Source organism: Xiphophorus couchianus, chromosome 2 (assembly GCF_001444195.1).
Source record: "Xiphophorus couchianus chromosome 2, X_couchianus-1.0, whole genome shotgun sequence".
Lineage (NCBI taxonomy): Eukaryota > Metazoa > Chordata > Actinopteri > Cyprinodontiformes > Poeciliidae > Xiphophorus > Xiphophorus couchianus.
This window is the reverse complement of record NC_040229.1, coordinates 32,255,345-32,273,283: the sequence shown is the minus strand read 5'-3', so window position 1 is coordinate 32,273,283 and position 17,939 is coordinate 32,255,345. Positions and strand designations below refer to the sequence as shown.

General features: G+C 40.1%; 1 protein-coding gene across 2 annotated transcripts in view; it reads left to right on the top strand.

Moving 5' to 3' along the window:
* The window catches only part of lrriq1 (leucine-rich repeats and IQ motif containing 1), a 43,582-nt gene that overhangs the window by 24,276 nt on the left and 1,367 nt on the right, over window positions 1-17,939 (top strand). For both annotated transcript variants that reach the window (XM_028026593.1, XM_028026601.1), the window contains exons 15-23: window positions 636-761; window positions 1,798-1,887; window positions 2,884-2,972; window positions 3,958-4,029; window positions 4,140-4,228; window positions 5,120-5,218; window positions 13,268-13,382; window positions 14,436-14,496; window positions 14,634-14,730. In XM_028026593.1, coding sequence (XP_027882394.1) covers window positions 636-761; window positions 1,798-1,887; window positions 2,884-2,972; window positions 3,958-4,029; window positions 4,140-4,228; window positions 5,120-5,218; window positions 13,268-13,382; window positions 14,436-14,496; window positions 14,634-14,730 — 838 coding nt within the window. The remainder of the gene's footprint in view (window positions 1-635; window positions 762-1,797; window positions 1,888-2,883; window positions 2,973-3,957; window positions 4,030-4,139; window positions 4,229-5,119; window positions 5,219-13,267; window positions 13,383-14,435; window positions 14,497-14,633; window positions 14,731-17,939) is intronic.

The following is a 17,939-nucleotide window of genomic DNA, read 5'->3' as shown; positions in this document are numbered from 1 at the left end:
TAATGGCCGGCTCTGAAGCCACTTTCACACTTTGGATTTATGAATCTATACGTGCACATCCTCAATCATCAATCTGCTGGCCCCCAGCGTGTTCGGGACGTTTACTTGGCTAATCCTCTTCACTTAGCCGAGCGCTGCCGCTCTGAAAAAACACGCTACTCGCCACCTCTCTGATATCCTCTCTCAGCACAAGAAGTGTTTGATGAGTCCTTTAGGATTCTCCAGAGGAGAAAGCGGGGGTAGGAGAGTTAAAGGAACAGTATTTTGGGGTGTGTGTGTGTTGGATGGGTACGGAGTGATTAATCAGATTCCAGCGACGTGCGGTAGTAAGAGCTCTAGAATTCCTGCGAGGTTCGGCTTAAAGCGGAGCTCCCCCTCACCCACTCCACCCCCCTACAACCCTCTGCCTCCCCAGCTCCATTGGGAATTGGAGGATTTAGAGGCGCGTTGGAGCTCCATTTATCTCAGAGCAACATGGAGTCAAGCAGAGTTCAGAAAGCAGAACGTTCAGCAATTAAAATAGGGTCTAACATGTTTTATCTCTCTAATGGGATAACATGCAGTATTTACGTTTGGAGCCGTGATTCATAGACGGTGTTCAGACTTCTTTTTTTCCTTTCTGCGCGTACCTCTAGGCATTTTGGAAGGGCTGCGCTCTAAGGAGGAGGCTCGCATCCGCCCTTGCTGCCTTCACGTGCCCGGAGGCAGGAGAGGACGACACCTTTGAGGAGCTGGACGTGGAGGAATTTGTCGTCGATGAGGTACTCAAGTTTGTGTTTACCCCGGCACTATGGAAAATGTACACAGAGTATGAACCGTGCTTAAGAATTCAGGTCTGATGTCTGGTAAAAACCCCAGCCACATTCACACCATAAGGTACACCGATTTTGTTAAATGTTGGAGATTGGTGACAGCCGATACTAAGGTTCGGCGATATGTCAGATTTTTCCCAACTGATATTTGTCAGTTCAACAAATGATGATATATTCGCTCAGGTATCGTTTTTATTTTTTTGTGTTTTGGACGAAACAATGTAAACGTGCATGTACTGATTTGCCAGTTTAGAACACAAATGTCCAAAAATGTAGGAACAGGTTGCCAAAAACTACAAAGTTGCATATTTGGGATTACTTGGGTGGATGAAGAGGTAAACCACAGGCTGCCGCAAAGGACTCAAACCGTCTGGTTGATTATGTTACGCAATCACTGCGTGCTGCAGCTCCATCAACAAGCTGAAATACGGTTAAATACGAAAACGACAGCCCCAGATAGACACAGTGAAGCTTGGTTGGAAATCTCTCAAAGCAAAAGGCACAAGAAACATTTCCCATTGATGTCACAAATGGAAGGAAAATATACATACAATTCTTTGTATGTGTATTTGTTTTGCATGTCATGCCACTATTTCCAACTCAACAATTTTGTTGCTATGTTTAGCGACTTTTCAGACAAAAAAAATGGGAATCAGCAGGTCAGGCTTCCTAAAGATCGGTGATCAGCCAGAAAATCGCAATCGGTGCTCCCTTAGCTGCATACTTACTAAGTTTGTATTTAACTTGTAGGTGTATTTTGAACTTGTGTAGACAAGAAAAAAAAAATTGCATTAAATTCAAGTGCAAGCTTTCAAATTGAGTTAAATATTTAATTTCTCTATTGATTCACCAGCTTTCCTCCATGGGAAAAAAACCTATTTAAAAGTTCCAAATTGATAGAACCTACACTACAGATAGGCAAGTTATGTTTAGTACTATGTACAACATTATGCATATATATTTGTTTACCATTTTCTGCTCAAAGTCAGCACTGGAGGAACACTGGACAATGACCTTCTCTGAGGATTCCTCTTCTATGCGTCATCCTGTGACAGAGCAACACTTACCTCCACAGGTAAACTCCTCCTGTCGTGTTCTTAAATCCACTTTAATTGTGAAAATGGCCAGTTGTGTTTTGCAGCCGATGGGTATTGATTTACCAGCCTATATTATCTGTCAATGAAAATTTAAAAGCCACTTTCTTAGACCTGTTCCTTTTACATCTTACTTAACCTACGACTACCTTTCCCCCTCCTCCCCTTTTCCTCAGAGCTTACACTCCCCCTCCCTGATTGATCTTTAAATTTATTCTTTTAAAAAACAGGATTATTTCCCTGAGGGGCTGAAGGTTGCTCAGCACCAGCAGATGTCATTTATCACACTGGCTGAAATGTCGTCCTGTTTTTTTCTTTTCTCCCCCCCCTTCTCTTACCTCTCGTTGGATCTTTTCTTTGGAGCATGCTCAGCACAGTACATCATGGTAGCCCACTCGGGCCAGCTGATGTGCTGCAGCTGCCGGTGTGGTCGGCTCCAGTCTGTGGACGCTGAGCTGAGGTGCACATCAAAAGGCGATGATGAACAATTCCGCACTCGGACGGAGAGAAAACGGGACCTGGAGAGCGATTAAGCTGTTCGTCTGAGTTACAGTTGAGAGTTTCATGAGTAGGAAAACTTACTTGCGGTGAAATGTATCCATTAAATATTTAAGATGAAAACAAACTTTTGATTTAAATGTAATTGCCTGTTATTGTGTGTAATGTAAGGTAACAGTGCAGCAGCTTAAAGTTCCTACCACAATTATTTAGACCTCCGGCCAAGATCTGCAAAAACCTTGTTGATGCGTGTGTGTGTGTGTGTATCTGCCACACAATTAGAGTGGTGAGAAGGGTGAAAACTTCTGAGGCAAAACACAAAGGGCCCAGAGTCCCCCTGAACCCAGCAGTCCAGGAACCTATCCCGGCAATTACCAGAACATAGTCATGTTGACGTCCTCGCTCCCGCACCGACAACTGGCAGCAAGATCGCCTAAGAACGTGATAAAGTCATGTAATGTTGGTAATATCACTCCTAGGTTGTATTTCAGCCAATGCAGGCCTGGGTGACTGAGGAGAAAGAAGAAGAAGTGGAAGAAGAAGAAGATTCAGTATGGAGTTCTACTAGGTAATAAAGTGCAATGACTCATTCCATTGACTATATAATTGCACAATTGCACATTTCTAAAATAAATTTGTTAAATGGAAATGTGGCAATTTTGAAAAAAACAAATCCTTTTATGATAAAAAAAATTTGGTGCTAGGGTGAGGTGGGGCTTTTTGCCATATCGTAATTGTTTTTTTTCTACAAAACTGCAATGGAAACACTTTTTTTTGTAACACACGGGTCGCATTATCAACAATTGGATGTTGCCACTGCTGCAAACTACAAAGAGGACGACAACCGGAAGTAGTTGGAGGATGATGGTGCGGCATGATTTTGAATGACTTATCGCGTGAACAAGTTTATTCACATGTGATTTTAGTCACGCTTCTTATTTAATGGAAACACTGTTATTGAGACATGGTGTTTTTTCGACATTATCGGAATATTGACAAAGTTTTACCCACATTTGCAGCTACTATTGATCTAATGGGTTGAATTGCCTAATCTCCATATCAGGAAATTTTGATCATTGAACTTGGCACAGAGATCCAAGCCAGTTGCACTAAAAAAGGAAATAAACCATAGTTTATTTCATATCAAAGTGAAGTTAGATTCTTTCTGAACATTTCAGGAATATGTTTGTTATGAAAGAAATGTATGATTTTCTGTAAAACTACCTTACGCTAACTGTGAAATTTCCCAAATAATGCCAACATTTCTGAATCTGTTCCTTTGTTTTAAAAAGTCTTAGACTTTGTGGAAATTTCTGTTTAAATTAGGTGGCAGCTTGAAAAAACCTGACATAGATGTATATAAAAAAATATAGCTTACAGCTTTTGCACTTCCTTTAACTTCTTTTATACACACTCAATTTGCTACTGAAAGTAGTAAATTCTAACTATTTTTCCGAGTAATATTGTTAGCATGATCTGGTCGCATGCTACCTGCTATCATGCGACCAGATCATGCTAACAACTGGCCATATTGGGCTGTTTTTTGTTTTCAGAAGCAAGACTCCAGTTTCAACCTGGATTCAGAGTGGTCTGTCTGAAAGATCAGAAAAAATTCTACAAGAATGGTAACTTGTCATTATGTCTCATACGCTGTTGCATTGTCCTTTATCAGTATGGTGTGTGAATTCAATACAACAGAAGTTTTAGATAATCGTCTCTGTCTCGCCGTCTGCAGGGGCTTTACCAATAGCCGCACAGCTTTTCTTATGCTGAAAAGAGCTCAGAAGATGAAGGCGACCAAAAAGCAGCAGAAAAAACACAGAAGTAAGTGTGTAGTCCAACACACTGTAGAGACTGTGACTGCAGCTAAAGTTTGTTAGTTTCTTCCACTTCACAACTATTGCTTTTCGCTACAAATAAGTTGAAGTTGGCATTTCTAATGCAAGAAAACTTGGACAAATCCCAATGGGATGTGACTACCACTCTACCCGTAGTCCCTGTTTTGTTCACTGGTTGAAGAAATTGATGGTTGGATTGTTTTGTAAAAATGCTCTTGTGTTATAATGAAGATCTGCTTCCTATACAACTTATTTTGTTAAATTGAAACAAAAACAAAAAATCACACACAAATACCTCTGTTTTTTTTTTCCTCCCCATTCTCATGTGTTTTCTTCCAGTCTTGCCTCAGCAGCGGTGACCCTTTCCAGCCAATGTACACTAATGAGCCATAACAGGCAGCAGAAGCGGGGCCTGTCGCCTCTCATTGGCCCGTTTTTTTAAAAGCCAGCAAAATAAATAATAATTGTCAGGAGAGCTTCTGGCTAGTCGTCTTGTGACGACTTTCAGTCCACCTCGTCGTAACGGCTCAGCGTAGCCGCGGTGAAAGTTGACCTCACCTCTGCTCTGCTCTGCTCCGAGACACGCTGCTCCTGACACGGATATCGTGCATGTAGGTCATGTACAGGGAGGCTGCTCTTTGATCATAATTGCAAATGCATGACTGAAATTGCGGCTCTCTTGTCATCTTGTGCCACCAACACACAGGTCTATGTCGGCTGTAACTCCTAATGGCATGTCCCTCAGTGGAACCAGAGCTCTGCTCTAATACTTTCCAAATCTTTCATCTTTTTTTTTTCTTTCTTGTTTTTCTTGTTCTTGCTTCTGGCTTTAAGCCTTCTATATCCCTCCTTGATGCTCTCTTTCGGTTCCTCTTAGATCCCTTTGTCAGTGTTGCCTTCAGTGGGTGCAATTACCAAATAAACTCAGCGGAGGCGAGGAGCAGGACTTCACGATGCGGCAGACAAACTTTAGGAGGTAGGACTTAAGATATGTTACAGTCCAGATTTTTAAGTCTTTGTTGTGTTTTCTTATGTTTGTTAAAAAACTTATATGTCTTCCATTTTTCCCATACTAAGCCATTTACAGATCAAAGATTTTTTTTATTTTACCCCAGGGTATGGCAAAATGTAGTTTCATGTAATGGCATGCAACGTAATGTATTACACATGCAATACACATATTACCCTGCAGGGCATAAACCAAACTCCAGCTCGGTGGTTTTAAAACCTTTCAGCTATCGAGAAGAGCTTGTAGCATTTTCTGTGGACTCCTGGTATTCACAGGGGTTCAGGACCACAGCCACCTATGAATAGCTAAAATCCAGAAATACTTGGGACGCCCTCTAATATTTATAGCTGCCTATCTTATTAGTTCAAACACCAAATTCACCTTCATATGTATTAATATGCACATAGGAAACCATCTTAGCACTACAGCAGAAACTATTTTCTACAGGCAAGGAAAATAAATGGCGTTCCCGCTGATTTGCAAACAACAGCTAGTAGCTTGTCAAGAAGCATTGCATCTAGTTATCTCTCCTTCCCAAGCTGCCTTTTCTTTAGAATATGATCTATGAAAAAATCTGCAAATAGGTGAATTTATCTGCAAATAATTTGGAGTTACGTTCCACAGAAAAATCTGTGAATACTAAACCACAAATAGGCAGGAATCCACTGTTGCAGTTATAATAAAAGTGGTCAAAGTTTTAAAATTATTTGGTTCCACATTTATATTTGCAACCTCACAGTCGGAAGAGCCTCACAACAATAAACAATGAACCAAAGCTAATTATCCAAAGTAGTACTTCACTTGAGCAGTTGAGGAACTGTTCTGCCAAACGGGAGACAGTTTTTAACAACATTTCAATATGTAAATGCAGCATTTATTGGTGATTAACGGTAGAAAAATAGTTCAAACAGCAAAAGGAAGAATCAACTATCAAACCAGCCAGTTGTCTTACACTTTGCTTCCTCTAGAGGGTCTGGACCCTCAGCATTTGAGAAACATGTGCTTCCTGAAGCCATGTTGAAGTTTGAAATAATTGGATCTGATTTTACCCAATTGCTAACATTTAGCTGTGACGTTATTTAATGCCCCAGCTCAATGAAGCTTACCGGTCACTGTGTAGGTTCTACACAACAGCTCATGGGGAATAGTGCCACAACATCTTTACCAATGAAATGTCTTGAACATTCCTGTTGCTCAGACTTCATTTGCTTAATGTCTGGAAGCAAGGCCAACAGAGACTGACTAGCTTTGTTCACTTCCTTTCGCTGCCATTGCCAAATACAAACCCTAAAGCAGCGCAGAAAATCAACATCATTGTTCACAACTCCTCGTTCTGTTCACCGATTGGCCCAGTTGAAGTTCAACTCGGAGAAGTCAAGCTGAATGGGAGAAATCCCAGTTGGAGCACTGAATGGAGATGAGAATTGAGTGGAATTGCATAATAAGGCAATGGCAATGCCAAAGAATTTCAATCATACTGTAAGTTTGAGTCAATGAGAGTCCAAAGACAAGTTTATTATTGCTGTATCTCCTTCTAAATATCTGTTTTCATGTCTATCATACAAGCATTCATAGTGCCATGAAATAAACTATAAAGACAACACAAAAGATGTCAATTTCAAGTTGACATTGTTGTTGTAAATTGGAAGGTTTATAGCAAGAGAATGTTTTTACAAGTATCAGTTGTGTTATTTACCTTCATCACCATAAAGAGCTTTAAGGCTCCAGTGTTGTAGGTTTGTGATCCCCAATGAGCTCCCAATCCCAACTTTTGAAGACCGTAATCTCAGCATGAGCTCATTTTTCTTTGTAAGCAGCCAGACTAGGTGGTCATTGCAAGTAAACTCCACAAACTTTGCAAAAAAAAAAAAAAAAAAAATCTAATATTTTATTGATCGCCTTTCCTACATTGGACTGGTTATTTATGGTCCATTGGTCTGAGCTTTACTATGTTAGCCTCATTATGTCATTATGAGCTTTTGTTGAATTATATCAACTTTTCAATGCTGACACTGGAATCATATCTGAGTGCAACACCTCTGTTGATATGTTCTCAGCCAACTGGCAGAAGAAGACTGAAGGATGTATTACACCACAACAATATTTCCAGCTCTGTTTATTATCTGTCCTTCCTACCCTTGTTTACGTAAGCCATCTAAATGAACTGGCGTTTTCCAGTTCATCTTAAGCTGTTGAATCAATTTAAACAGCTCCATTAGCTGGTCGTATCACCAGGCCTTCATGGCTAGTTCACAAGTGATTTTTTGCAAGTCCAAGTCAACTCAACTTTTGATCTCAGGTCTAAGTCCAGCCCCAAGTCTTTGATCTCAATTCTTTGATCACAAGTCCAGGTCAACTCAAGTCTTTGTTGGCCTGTTGTTGTTGTCTCAACCTTCCACACCACTCAGGTCTTGTGGTTCTGACCTACTCTACATTCGCAAAATGGCCGAAACACTGAGTTCCGTTAAATCAAAACTAAAGACCCACCTGTTTAGTGTTGCCTTTGTCCCATGGTCACTGAAACATTGACCAACATACTTGATGTGAATTGATGATTTTGATGTTGGCACTTGAGAGAATGTAATGTTTCTTTCTGGTGACTGTATGATGATGCCTTGTTGCTGAAAAGTGCTCTGCCAGTAAACTTGATTGATTTAAGAGATGACCATGAGTTGATATAAATGATAGAGGTGGTAGATTTCCCTTGACGAGTCGTGGCTACACTCCTCTCCTGACCTGTGGAAGGCTCCCCCCACCTCCTCCGGATCCTTTCCCAATGCCCGGGGCCTCGGCAGCCCCAACCCAGCCCGGCCCAGCCAGCACTCCCCGGCAGGGGCTAACGTTTCAGGCTTTTGACTCCCCTTCTGGAGGTGATTAGCCCCAAACCCATGACAGATTCTTTCCGAGATATCTGACGCGGCATGTTTATTTTATCCGGGCTCGTTGTGTGGATGTGCTGGACATGAGTAACCCACTTGAAATGGGTATCGGCTTACACGTGCAAAGAGAGACACAAGAGAGACGACTGTGCAAAAACTTTGAGAAATCTTCTTTATTAAGAGCAGAAAAGCGAGATATACATTTCCCCGTTTTATTTAATTTGTATCTTTCAGTGCGAGAATGCTCGGTGGGACAGAGATGTTTCATGCCTCCGAACGCTTCTGCTAATTTCCACTCTTACTTTTCCACCGACACCTTCCACTCGTCGCCTGGAGGCACACACTACCACTCTGTTCCAGTCGAACTTCAACTTCATCAAACATCTGTCCTCAAGTCACAGCGCCTGACGGATCTGTGTTTTTATTTCAGCCGCAGACCCCTACCTCTTGAACACTTAACTCGGTTTCACACTTCATGTCATCAACAAAGTCGAGCTGAAACTCAACCACTGTGTTTATCTCCAATCCTCCAAAATACCTCAATCTTATAACATTTGCTGCCTTTCATGTGCATTCAGTTCACAAGCTCCTATATACACTGTCTGAGGGAGAAAATCTTCTCTCTGTTTAGGAAGTGTTGGCACACTTAAGAGGCGAGCAGAGCAGTTGGAGCAGTCTGAGCTACTAAAATGGATAGACATCCAACTGAAAACACTAAGTCAGTCATGTCTCAGACATGCTCTAATTCATCTTCCACTTTGCACATGCCATTTAAACTTTAAACACCGCTTGTAATGCGCTTTGAAATGTCTCAATTTCAGTGGGGTGTACAGGCAGGACCACATTTAGATTTTTAGATGTAGTTGGAGGTCATTCTTTCCTGGTTTATCTCAGGCGAGATTTCACAAAAAAGACTGTGATGTATTTTGATTTCGGTGAGCAGAATGTACCCACTCCACCCCTCTTAGTTGTGGATGTTGAAAGATTTTTTTTTGTCATAACTGTGCTGTTTTTTAGAGTATAACAGGATTAAAAACACAAAAAACAAGAATGCCTGACAGAAAATGAAACAAAATGCAGATTTGGTATAAAACCTTTGATCAGCTGATTGTCAGTCTATTTTAAGTTAATACAGTTTTCACTCATATTATTTTTGGAAAAAGTTTGCAACATTCTTCAAAACCTCAGGATAAGGTACTGACTTTGTTTGGTCCATTACACCTTAATTTTTTAAGGCATTCTGTTGTAGATCGACTGCATTGTTTGGGACTTATCTTCCCACTTTATGCAACGTTTGGCTAAGCTTTAGCTTCAGATTTGACTCTGGAATATGTTCGTTTACTGAGCAGTTCAGGGTTGAATCAATGACTACAGGTCCTGTGGCTGCAGAAAAACCTGAAACATACACCTGCTTTCAAAATGCTTGAGCGTTAAAATGAGGTCTTTGTTTTGGTATGTTAATCGATTTCTGCCAAACCTGATTAAAGTATACCCAAATACCTCTATTTTGAGCCAGATGACATGCTTGGGTTTTTGTAAATTCTATGGATATTGACTGTTCTGTTCCTGGCTCTCTTAAAGGGACAGTATTATGTAAAATTGACTTTTTCAAGCTTTACATCATGTTGTGATGTTGTTCCCTCATCAAAAACATACCTGGAGTGTTGCTTTGATTATTTCATGCATGTCTGAGAAATCTTTTAATCTCCCGTGGCAACCATTCAGCTGTGCAGAACGCCTCATTGGACCTTGCTCTGCCTTCAAGGACAAAGTTCCTCCTCAGGGCAGCAGTTTCCAAGCTTCTGCCTCACAGAGCAGCCCTCCCCCACTGCTGAGTGGGAGGAGCTCTCCCACTCAGCTCCTTCAGACTAGCCAGCAGCAATTAGCAAACACCTGGTGAAACTGAGCATCTGCTGAACTGATTATATGTGCTGCTTCTCAGTGAAACACTGGTGAAGTCGTTGTTAAAGGGCTAATAGGAGAGCCATGTTCTGATGACTTCCTGAAGACGGAACGTAGGAAAGAGCAAGAGTTTCTTAAAGGGACAGAGGCCCAATTTGAAAGTGTAAATTATAATTTTAAGACTTTAAAGTCATTTTTGATATACTAAATGAAGGTAACATAGTTACTTCATTGTGCTATGACATGATTCCATATGGCTGGAAAAAGCATAATACTGCCTCTTTAATTGTCTTCAATGATGTTTAACTTGTGAATAATCTTTTTCACTGTTGAATGCTGGACTCTAGAATTGGTTTTCTAACAATTTCTTCTTAAAGACTTCTTCTGATGTTTTTCCTCCTAGGGATTGACCCAACATTGCCTCTGTTCCAGAACAGCAAACTGCCAAAACCCCTGCATTTTTCAGGGTGGTCGGACTTGATGATGATAAATTAAATCAATTGCTACTTTCCCTCCTAGAACTTCTGAAAGCAGCAATTTTGTTTCCAGTGTTCTGTGTACTGTTTTTTCCATTTTATTTAGTTGAGTAAAGAGAAAATCATTTCTATTAAATCCTGATAGGTGGAAATGAAAAAGAGTTTAACTTGGCTTTACGACGTGTGACTGTATTCGCTTTAGATATCCAAATGTATGAATGCCAAGCACAATGAATGTTTTGTTAATTTAACCTTTTTTTTCTTTTTTTAGTGACAACAGGTTTATAATGTGCAAAACTCTATGGTACCATTCGATTTACTGTTTCGTAGAATTGCACAAATTCCATTTTCCCTGGCAGATACTGAGGTTGGACCTGCCAGTTCTGATTCCTGACAAATTCTGATTCAAGAACCATAAAACATTAAAGACAAACAAATATTTGGCAGGTTATTTCATAGAGGTAGTGGTTTGGAATGTATGGTTTACGGTCAGATTCAGGGTTACGATTACCTAAACTATCAGAGAATTATGGAGTTATAAGGTGAGCCTAAAGCTTTTTCTTTTTTTTTTGTTAAACAAACAAAAAATGTTGTTGGTACATGTGCTTATAGACCAAAAATTATGAGATTTTATTTTTCATTTTTTTTGTTTTGATTCATTTGATGAACAGGGACAAATGGACTTGGGAAATATAATGCTTTGATTATAAATTTCTAACAAATATCATCACCTTCCTAAAATAATGGCCAGTCATTTTTTGCCCAAAAGTAATTTAGGCAAAAAAATGACCATTATTTCAGGAAGGTGATGACATGGAAAATGAAAGCTGTTTAAGTATTTGACCTTCTGACCCCAGCTCAGCAATCAGAACAAATCAGAGGAAAATAGTTTATTATGTGACCTTTTTCTGATCCATTTGTCCCAGCGTTTGTTTCTGCCATGAGAACAAATCGGACGAGGCTCTGCGGTATCTAACCAGTTCCTTAAAGGGGCAGCGTAATGTAAAATTCACGTTTTTGAGCTCTACGCCATGTTGTAATGTTATTCCCTCATTAAAACACACCTGGAGCGTTGATTTGATTCCATCACGCCAGCTCCGCCTTTAGACGCTGCTCCTCCTCAGCATTGCAGTTCCCAAGCTTCTGACTGAGTGGGGAAGTTTCCTCAGCTCCTTCAGACTAGCCAACAGCAATTAGCAAGCACATGGGGGAACTGCACATTTGCTGAGCTCATTATAGGAGCTATTTCTCACTGCAACGCTGGTGAAAATGTTGTTAAAAGGTTAATAGAGGAGTCATGTTATGATGACTTCCTGGAGGCGGTGGCTCAGAAAGAACAGGAGTTTCTTAAAGAGACAGAATGCCAATGTCAAGGCGTTAAATATCAAAGTCAAATTTCTTTTAAGTCATATTTAAAATTTATAGCATTTCTATAACAACTGAAGTTAACATACTGTAGTTACTTGATTGTGCTACAGATAGGCAGCATATGCCTGGAAAGTGCATAATGCTGCCCTTTTAATTGGCTTTGGTTAGCCAGGGGGGCTAAAGCCTCCAATTTCCTCCCTAACTTTCTGATTCAGAGTTATTTTAGTAGACACTAGATCACTCAATGTGCCTATGAGCCCCGTTAAATAGGCGTGACTCCTACAGGCCCTGCCTTGATCTTGATGTCCAGCGGGGGAGTAGACAGGGATTCAGGAGGTTGGAGGAGGTCAGGAAGGAGCTCTGGGTCTTCTGAAGGGAAAAGGAAAAGAGAGACAGACAGGATGGGAGCTGGAAGGGCGGGAGTTGGTTTGGGAGCGTGAATGCTACACGAGAGTAGCATTAATGCAGACTGTATATCACCGAATTCATCTTGGATTACCTCCACACAATGAGAATCACAGTGATTGTAAATTGTCATTAGCTGCTTTAAAACCATCCATATAAAACCCTGATATAATTAGTGCGTATAAAACAGTTTATGGGCAATGTTTGAGTCATTCAGTGAGTTATTGGTAATTATTTAATTACTTTAATTGTCCGGTTTTAAGAGAAAGCAGCTGCAAAATAAAAATAAGTAAATAAAAAAAGAATCTGTAGCAATTTGGGCTGCAAATGCTGCGTTTCTCTCTCAACTTTCAGAACTGCGTACAGCCATTTCCTGGCCTTTGTTGCCCCGGGGGGAGGCATCCATCACTTGACATTTTTAGTGGGGCCTTTCAATTAACCCATGAAAACTGTAAAGCCTTTCTCCTCTTTTCTTTTCGGGTTTTTTTCCTCTTTCTTTTTTACAGCTCCACAAAAGCGAGTAAATCGCTTAAATAAATGCGTCATTAGTTCCAGCGCCGGACTGTCAAAATTCATTATCAGTTTACACCCATCCACTGCGGCTTTACTGTCACTGCAGCGTAAATGTTTACTTTGAATTATGGCCTTATTATGGGATTTCAGCACAACTCGTAAATCAGGCGCCCTTTCAGATTTCCCTCCGCAACAAACTGCTACGTGTTGCTTTGATTGGGTTTCACAAAAGGCTGCAGGCCCTCACAAGAGCTGCAAGACAAATCACAAAGAGGCTTTCGTTGGCATCATTTGGCTATTTTATGATGATCAAATTAACGGAACACACATGTTGAGTGGACAAACCTGGCTCACTGTTACTGTCATTTCCTATGATGAGCTTGCTCTCTGTAAGCAATTTAGATCGTCTCCTAAATAAGAGCGAATAAAATTCAGGCTTTTCACGTTTATTTTCTGGGTTTTGTCGGGTGCAGTCGGCGAGGCCCAGTTGGGTCTTCGGTGGGCAGAGCAACCGGAGCAGACGAGGAGGCAGCAAGCTGAGCAACAGCTGAAGACGCAGGTCGCTCTGCGTGAGCGGCGCTCAGAGAGGTGAGGGGCTTCATGCTGCTGCTGGATGTGTTTCATAAAGCCTTCAAATAAATTCATCTTTTATTATAGCAATATAATCTCACGAGAGAAAAAAAATGATTTCTTTTTTGTTTTTGTAAAATCCCTTTTTTTTTTTTTTTTTTGCCAGACTTACTGTTATACCTGATCATTTCTGTAACATAATCCAACTTGAGATTTTTTTGTATGTCTTTATGTATGTTGATCTGATTAGCTGTGTTTCCATTACCAATGTGTAGAAATCTTCATCTATGTTCTTCAGATCTTGAAAAACACAATTTCACAATTGCAGCGTTTCCATTAAATAAGAAATTAAATTAAAATCGCACATTAATAAGCTTGTTCACGCCATAAGTCATTACAAATCATGGAAGCGACGGATGGAACATAAATATATTCATATTTCAGCCATGGTACTAGAGCTCATCATCTATTAGCCATCAGTAGCTGTGTACGAGGTGTTTTGGGAAGATTGTAGTCAGTGAAATTACAGAAGAACAAATTTTTATGAACTGTGTGATGCTGTGAGTGAGAGTTCGGGTGGAGCCACCTGCACATTGTCCGAAAAACCCCTAAAACAAACCATCTTCCTCCTACTACTTCCTGTTGCCTCCTTAGTTGTTTTGCAGAAAACGTGAGATTTTTTTTTAATTTCCGCGTTCCATTAAAGAAATGTATTTTTGTGATTTCAATTTTCACAATTTTATAGTTAATGGAAATGCAGCTAGTAAATACGACATGGAAAAGAGCCCCATTTCTCCTACTATTCAATATTCCCATATTGAAGGCGGTTGGCTACAAATAAGACTCTCCTTGCTGAACCTCTACATTACATTATCTACATTCAGAACTAAAAGTTTTAAACAAGTGGAACTGTGAAAATCAAGGCTGGAAGCAGAGCTACCGCCTTCCTACCTGTCCTCATATGGATTTTGTTTCTGCTGCAGTTGGAACTGGAGAGAACTCTTCAGAGTGAGTTCTCTCGAGCTCCAAGTTTCGATGAATGATCTAAACTTTTGTTATTTTTATCCCCAGGGGACAATTTTTACCAGAGATAAAATCATCCATTCTGAGCAGAGGCACAGTTCAGGCTGCGGTGAGTATTGTCGCATCCTGTCTCCTGGATCCTGCATGGTTGACCGTGAATTGTTAATCAGCACAGATTCTTTAGGTTTTTTTTAAGTCAGAAACGGACACAAACTTTGTTAGCTAGCGATTTTATGGTGTTTGCAGGCATGTGGAGCTCAACCCAACGCTACACGACTCTGCTCCAACAGCAGTTTGATCGCCCCACTCGGCATTGTGAACAGAAGCAACGTGACTTGTGCTGGTCAGTTTTAGGCACATTTTTCTCTTTCATACTGTGTCTGAGGGAATTCTTATTATTTCAGTACAGATTATTAAAGTGATTTACTTTAAAGGAGACATGTTACAAAATGTGTTAGAACAACAATTCCCAATTTCCCTCCACTGTGGTTCCCATCAAGGCCTGTGTGATTATTAATTTCTGTTTTGTAAAGGTACAGTGAGAAAAAGTAATACCTCCCAGAGCGGTTTAGCCATGCTAATAGTGGATTAGCATGGCTAATTGTTTTGTAACCTTAAAAACTTTTAAAGCAATTAACTTTCCTATTATTTTTCTGGATAAATTCTAAAGGTTTGTAAACTGTCAGTTGAAAAACGTTTAACGTGTTGAAGTTTTGGTTTTCAACTGTTCAAAATTTTTCAAGTAGTTTATCTTTATGCTTTAGGGTTTCTCTCTTTTGTTCCCCTGATAACTTTATTTCAACCAAGAAACATTCAGGAACAAAATGAAACACGGACACCAGGGAACAAACGTGTAAACATAAATAGAATATCTCAGGGCATTTTAAACCATGTAAATTATAACATCAAAATTAGAGTTGGCTCTTGGGGGGTTGTCGTCTTTCAAAGGCAGATATAATTAAAACCGAAGTTAGCACTTTAGCATTAGCTAACGTGCAATGTTTATGATGATTAATGTTTATGATTACGTTGGGAAGTTTTAAAGAAAATTTTTAAAAAAATAGTGTTAAGTTGTTAGGATCCACAAAAAAGCTAAAAATATGATCAAATTATGTTTTAACCACATTAATAAAAAAAATTATTCAGTTTTTTTTAAAACTAATTAAAGTCAATCAAATTCAAAAATGTTTGATAAACCGGACACATTTTAAACATTTCTTTTTACAATTCATGCCATTAAGATTTTAAACAATATAAGATATTGATCATTGGCCAAATTAATATTCATAAGATTATCAGTTTCACAGTCACTGTGGATTTTGTATGACTGAATTTAAATCTCCACACCATTTACCGAGCTTTTGTTTTGGAACTTGGGCTTATGTACAAGCTTAAGATACATTGTTAATTTAAAAAAATCAACAGATCTCATCTGTTTATAGAAATTGTAAGCAGTAACATTCAGGTTTGTGTTCCTTCAAAAGTGACGACAAATAAACTGTTTAGGATGTGCCAATATGAAAAAAAACAAGCTTTTTATTTGAAAAAACGTGTGTTATTACACACATGTTTCTCGATTAATTGAGCGTTAATCGAGTGTTATGAAGGCAGGTTTAGTGCAGCTACATTCCCAGCTTGCTTTTTTGGCATGTATGTGATGATATTGATGGGGTGGTAGGGGTCGGCCTTGGGACAAGGTGCCGTGAAATCTGTCCTGAGAGGAAGTGGCCAGACACAGACGGAGGCAAAAAAAAAAAAAAAGACAGTCCTTTCAGTGAGGAATGACTGGCCCTTATGTCAGGACAAGTGAGGGACTCAGGAGTTGGAGTGACAAAGATGCTACTGACAGACTGACAGCAGATGACCGCTTTAAACAACCCCAGGAATTCAAGTGAAGGAGAGCCCTGTCCCCTCCTCTAACGAAGCCAAATTGAATTGGGCTGATGGTTTCAGAATCATGTCCACGAGGTGCAGCGGCTGCTCAGCAGACACAGACGCTGCTTCCCGCAGGAGAAAGAAGACTCTCTCTTTGTCCGAACCGACAAAGACGGCACTTACAGAAGCTGTCCAGGGCAAATTGAAATATGAATGTGTGTTTAAGGCAATAGCATTTCTAAAAAAAAAAAAAACAACAACAACAATTACTTATTTCATAAACTGAGCAGGGTATGAAATGGGCTCAGTAAGCAGTAGAGATGCGACTCTTTCATTCCCATTTTTAGGGCCAAGATATGATTCAGGAGCGATTTTTAATTCATAAATTAATTTTTCTATTCAGGCGTACAGTAGGGGACGCTCTGAGGCAGCGGTTGGTTGAGTTGAATGAGTCGCTTGGTGCCGTTTGACCAGCGTACGTTCGGGTTGGGACGGTGTCAGCTGGACTTTACGAGTGTTTGGCAGCGGCAGGCGATCCTTCGAGCAGGCAGACCCACCAACTCTGAGCTCACTCCAACACCTAGTGGAGGATTTGTTTTGTTTTCAAAGTCATTTAAAACACACGATTGGACATTACCTAACACAATGAGTCTTTAATAAATCACTCTCAGCCCACCTGGCTGTTGCCAGGTTTCGGCTCAGAACAACGCGGTGCTGTCCCTTTAAACTATTTCAAACAGGACTAATAACGCCAAACTGACACAAACACAGTCCAAAACGAAAGAGATTTTATTGGGTTTGACTTGTGAGCATAGATACTTCATACTTTGCTTTTTGGAGTTGGATCAATGTCCACCCTCCCCCCCCTTCTAAATATGACCCCAACACCCCCCCTCCTCCCCACCTTTAAATGTTTGTCTCCCTGTGTGGGGAAGCTGTGGAGACCCGGGGCCTGAGCTCTACACGTGGAACGCATCATATGCTGTAAAAACTCAGCCTTTGTTCTGTGTGTATGAAAAGCTTTGTGCTGATCCTGCGCTGAGATGGAGCGGCCTCTGATGCAGCTTTACCCAGGTTCTGCAGGGCTGAGTAGAAAAACACCGGATCTTACCCGCCGCACACTTCGGCGTCAAATTCTGTCAGCTTCTGTCAATTATAGTGAATTTTCATTTTGTTATTAATTTAGTTTTATAATTATTTGTGATAGACCACATGGGAAAAAAATATATAATTTGCAAAAAGCTCGCTTGTTCAAAAAAAAAAAGAAAAAAGTTCGGTACCAAATATGTCACTAGATTTATCACTTAAAACAGGGGTGTCCAAAGTGAGGCCCGGGGACCATTTGCAGCCCTCAGAATAATTTCTGGCGGTCCGTGGTCACAGTTCAAAAACAGCCTGTTCTTTCACTCGATGTTGAGGTGAAATTTTACAGATGTCAGGCTGTTCAGAAACAATATAATTACAATGTAAAATGTAAGGGGCAACACAAAGTAGTCATCCAGATTTTTACTTTTAGTATCAGGGACCAAAAACATCCAGTGGCTTTTCAGAAAGTGCAGTTTTGGTCATTTAATAAACTTAGCAAAATAAAGGAAGGGTTAACCACTTACAGTTTTTGCTGCTTAAAAGATACCAAAAAAATAAATAAATTCAGAAAAAAATGAAAAATGTAGGCCG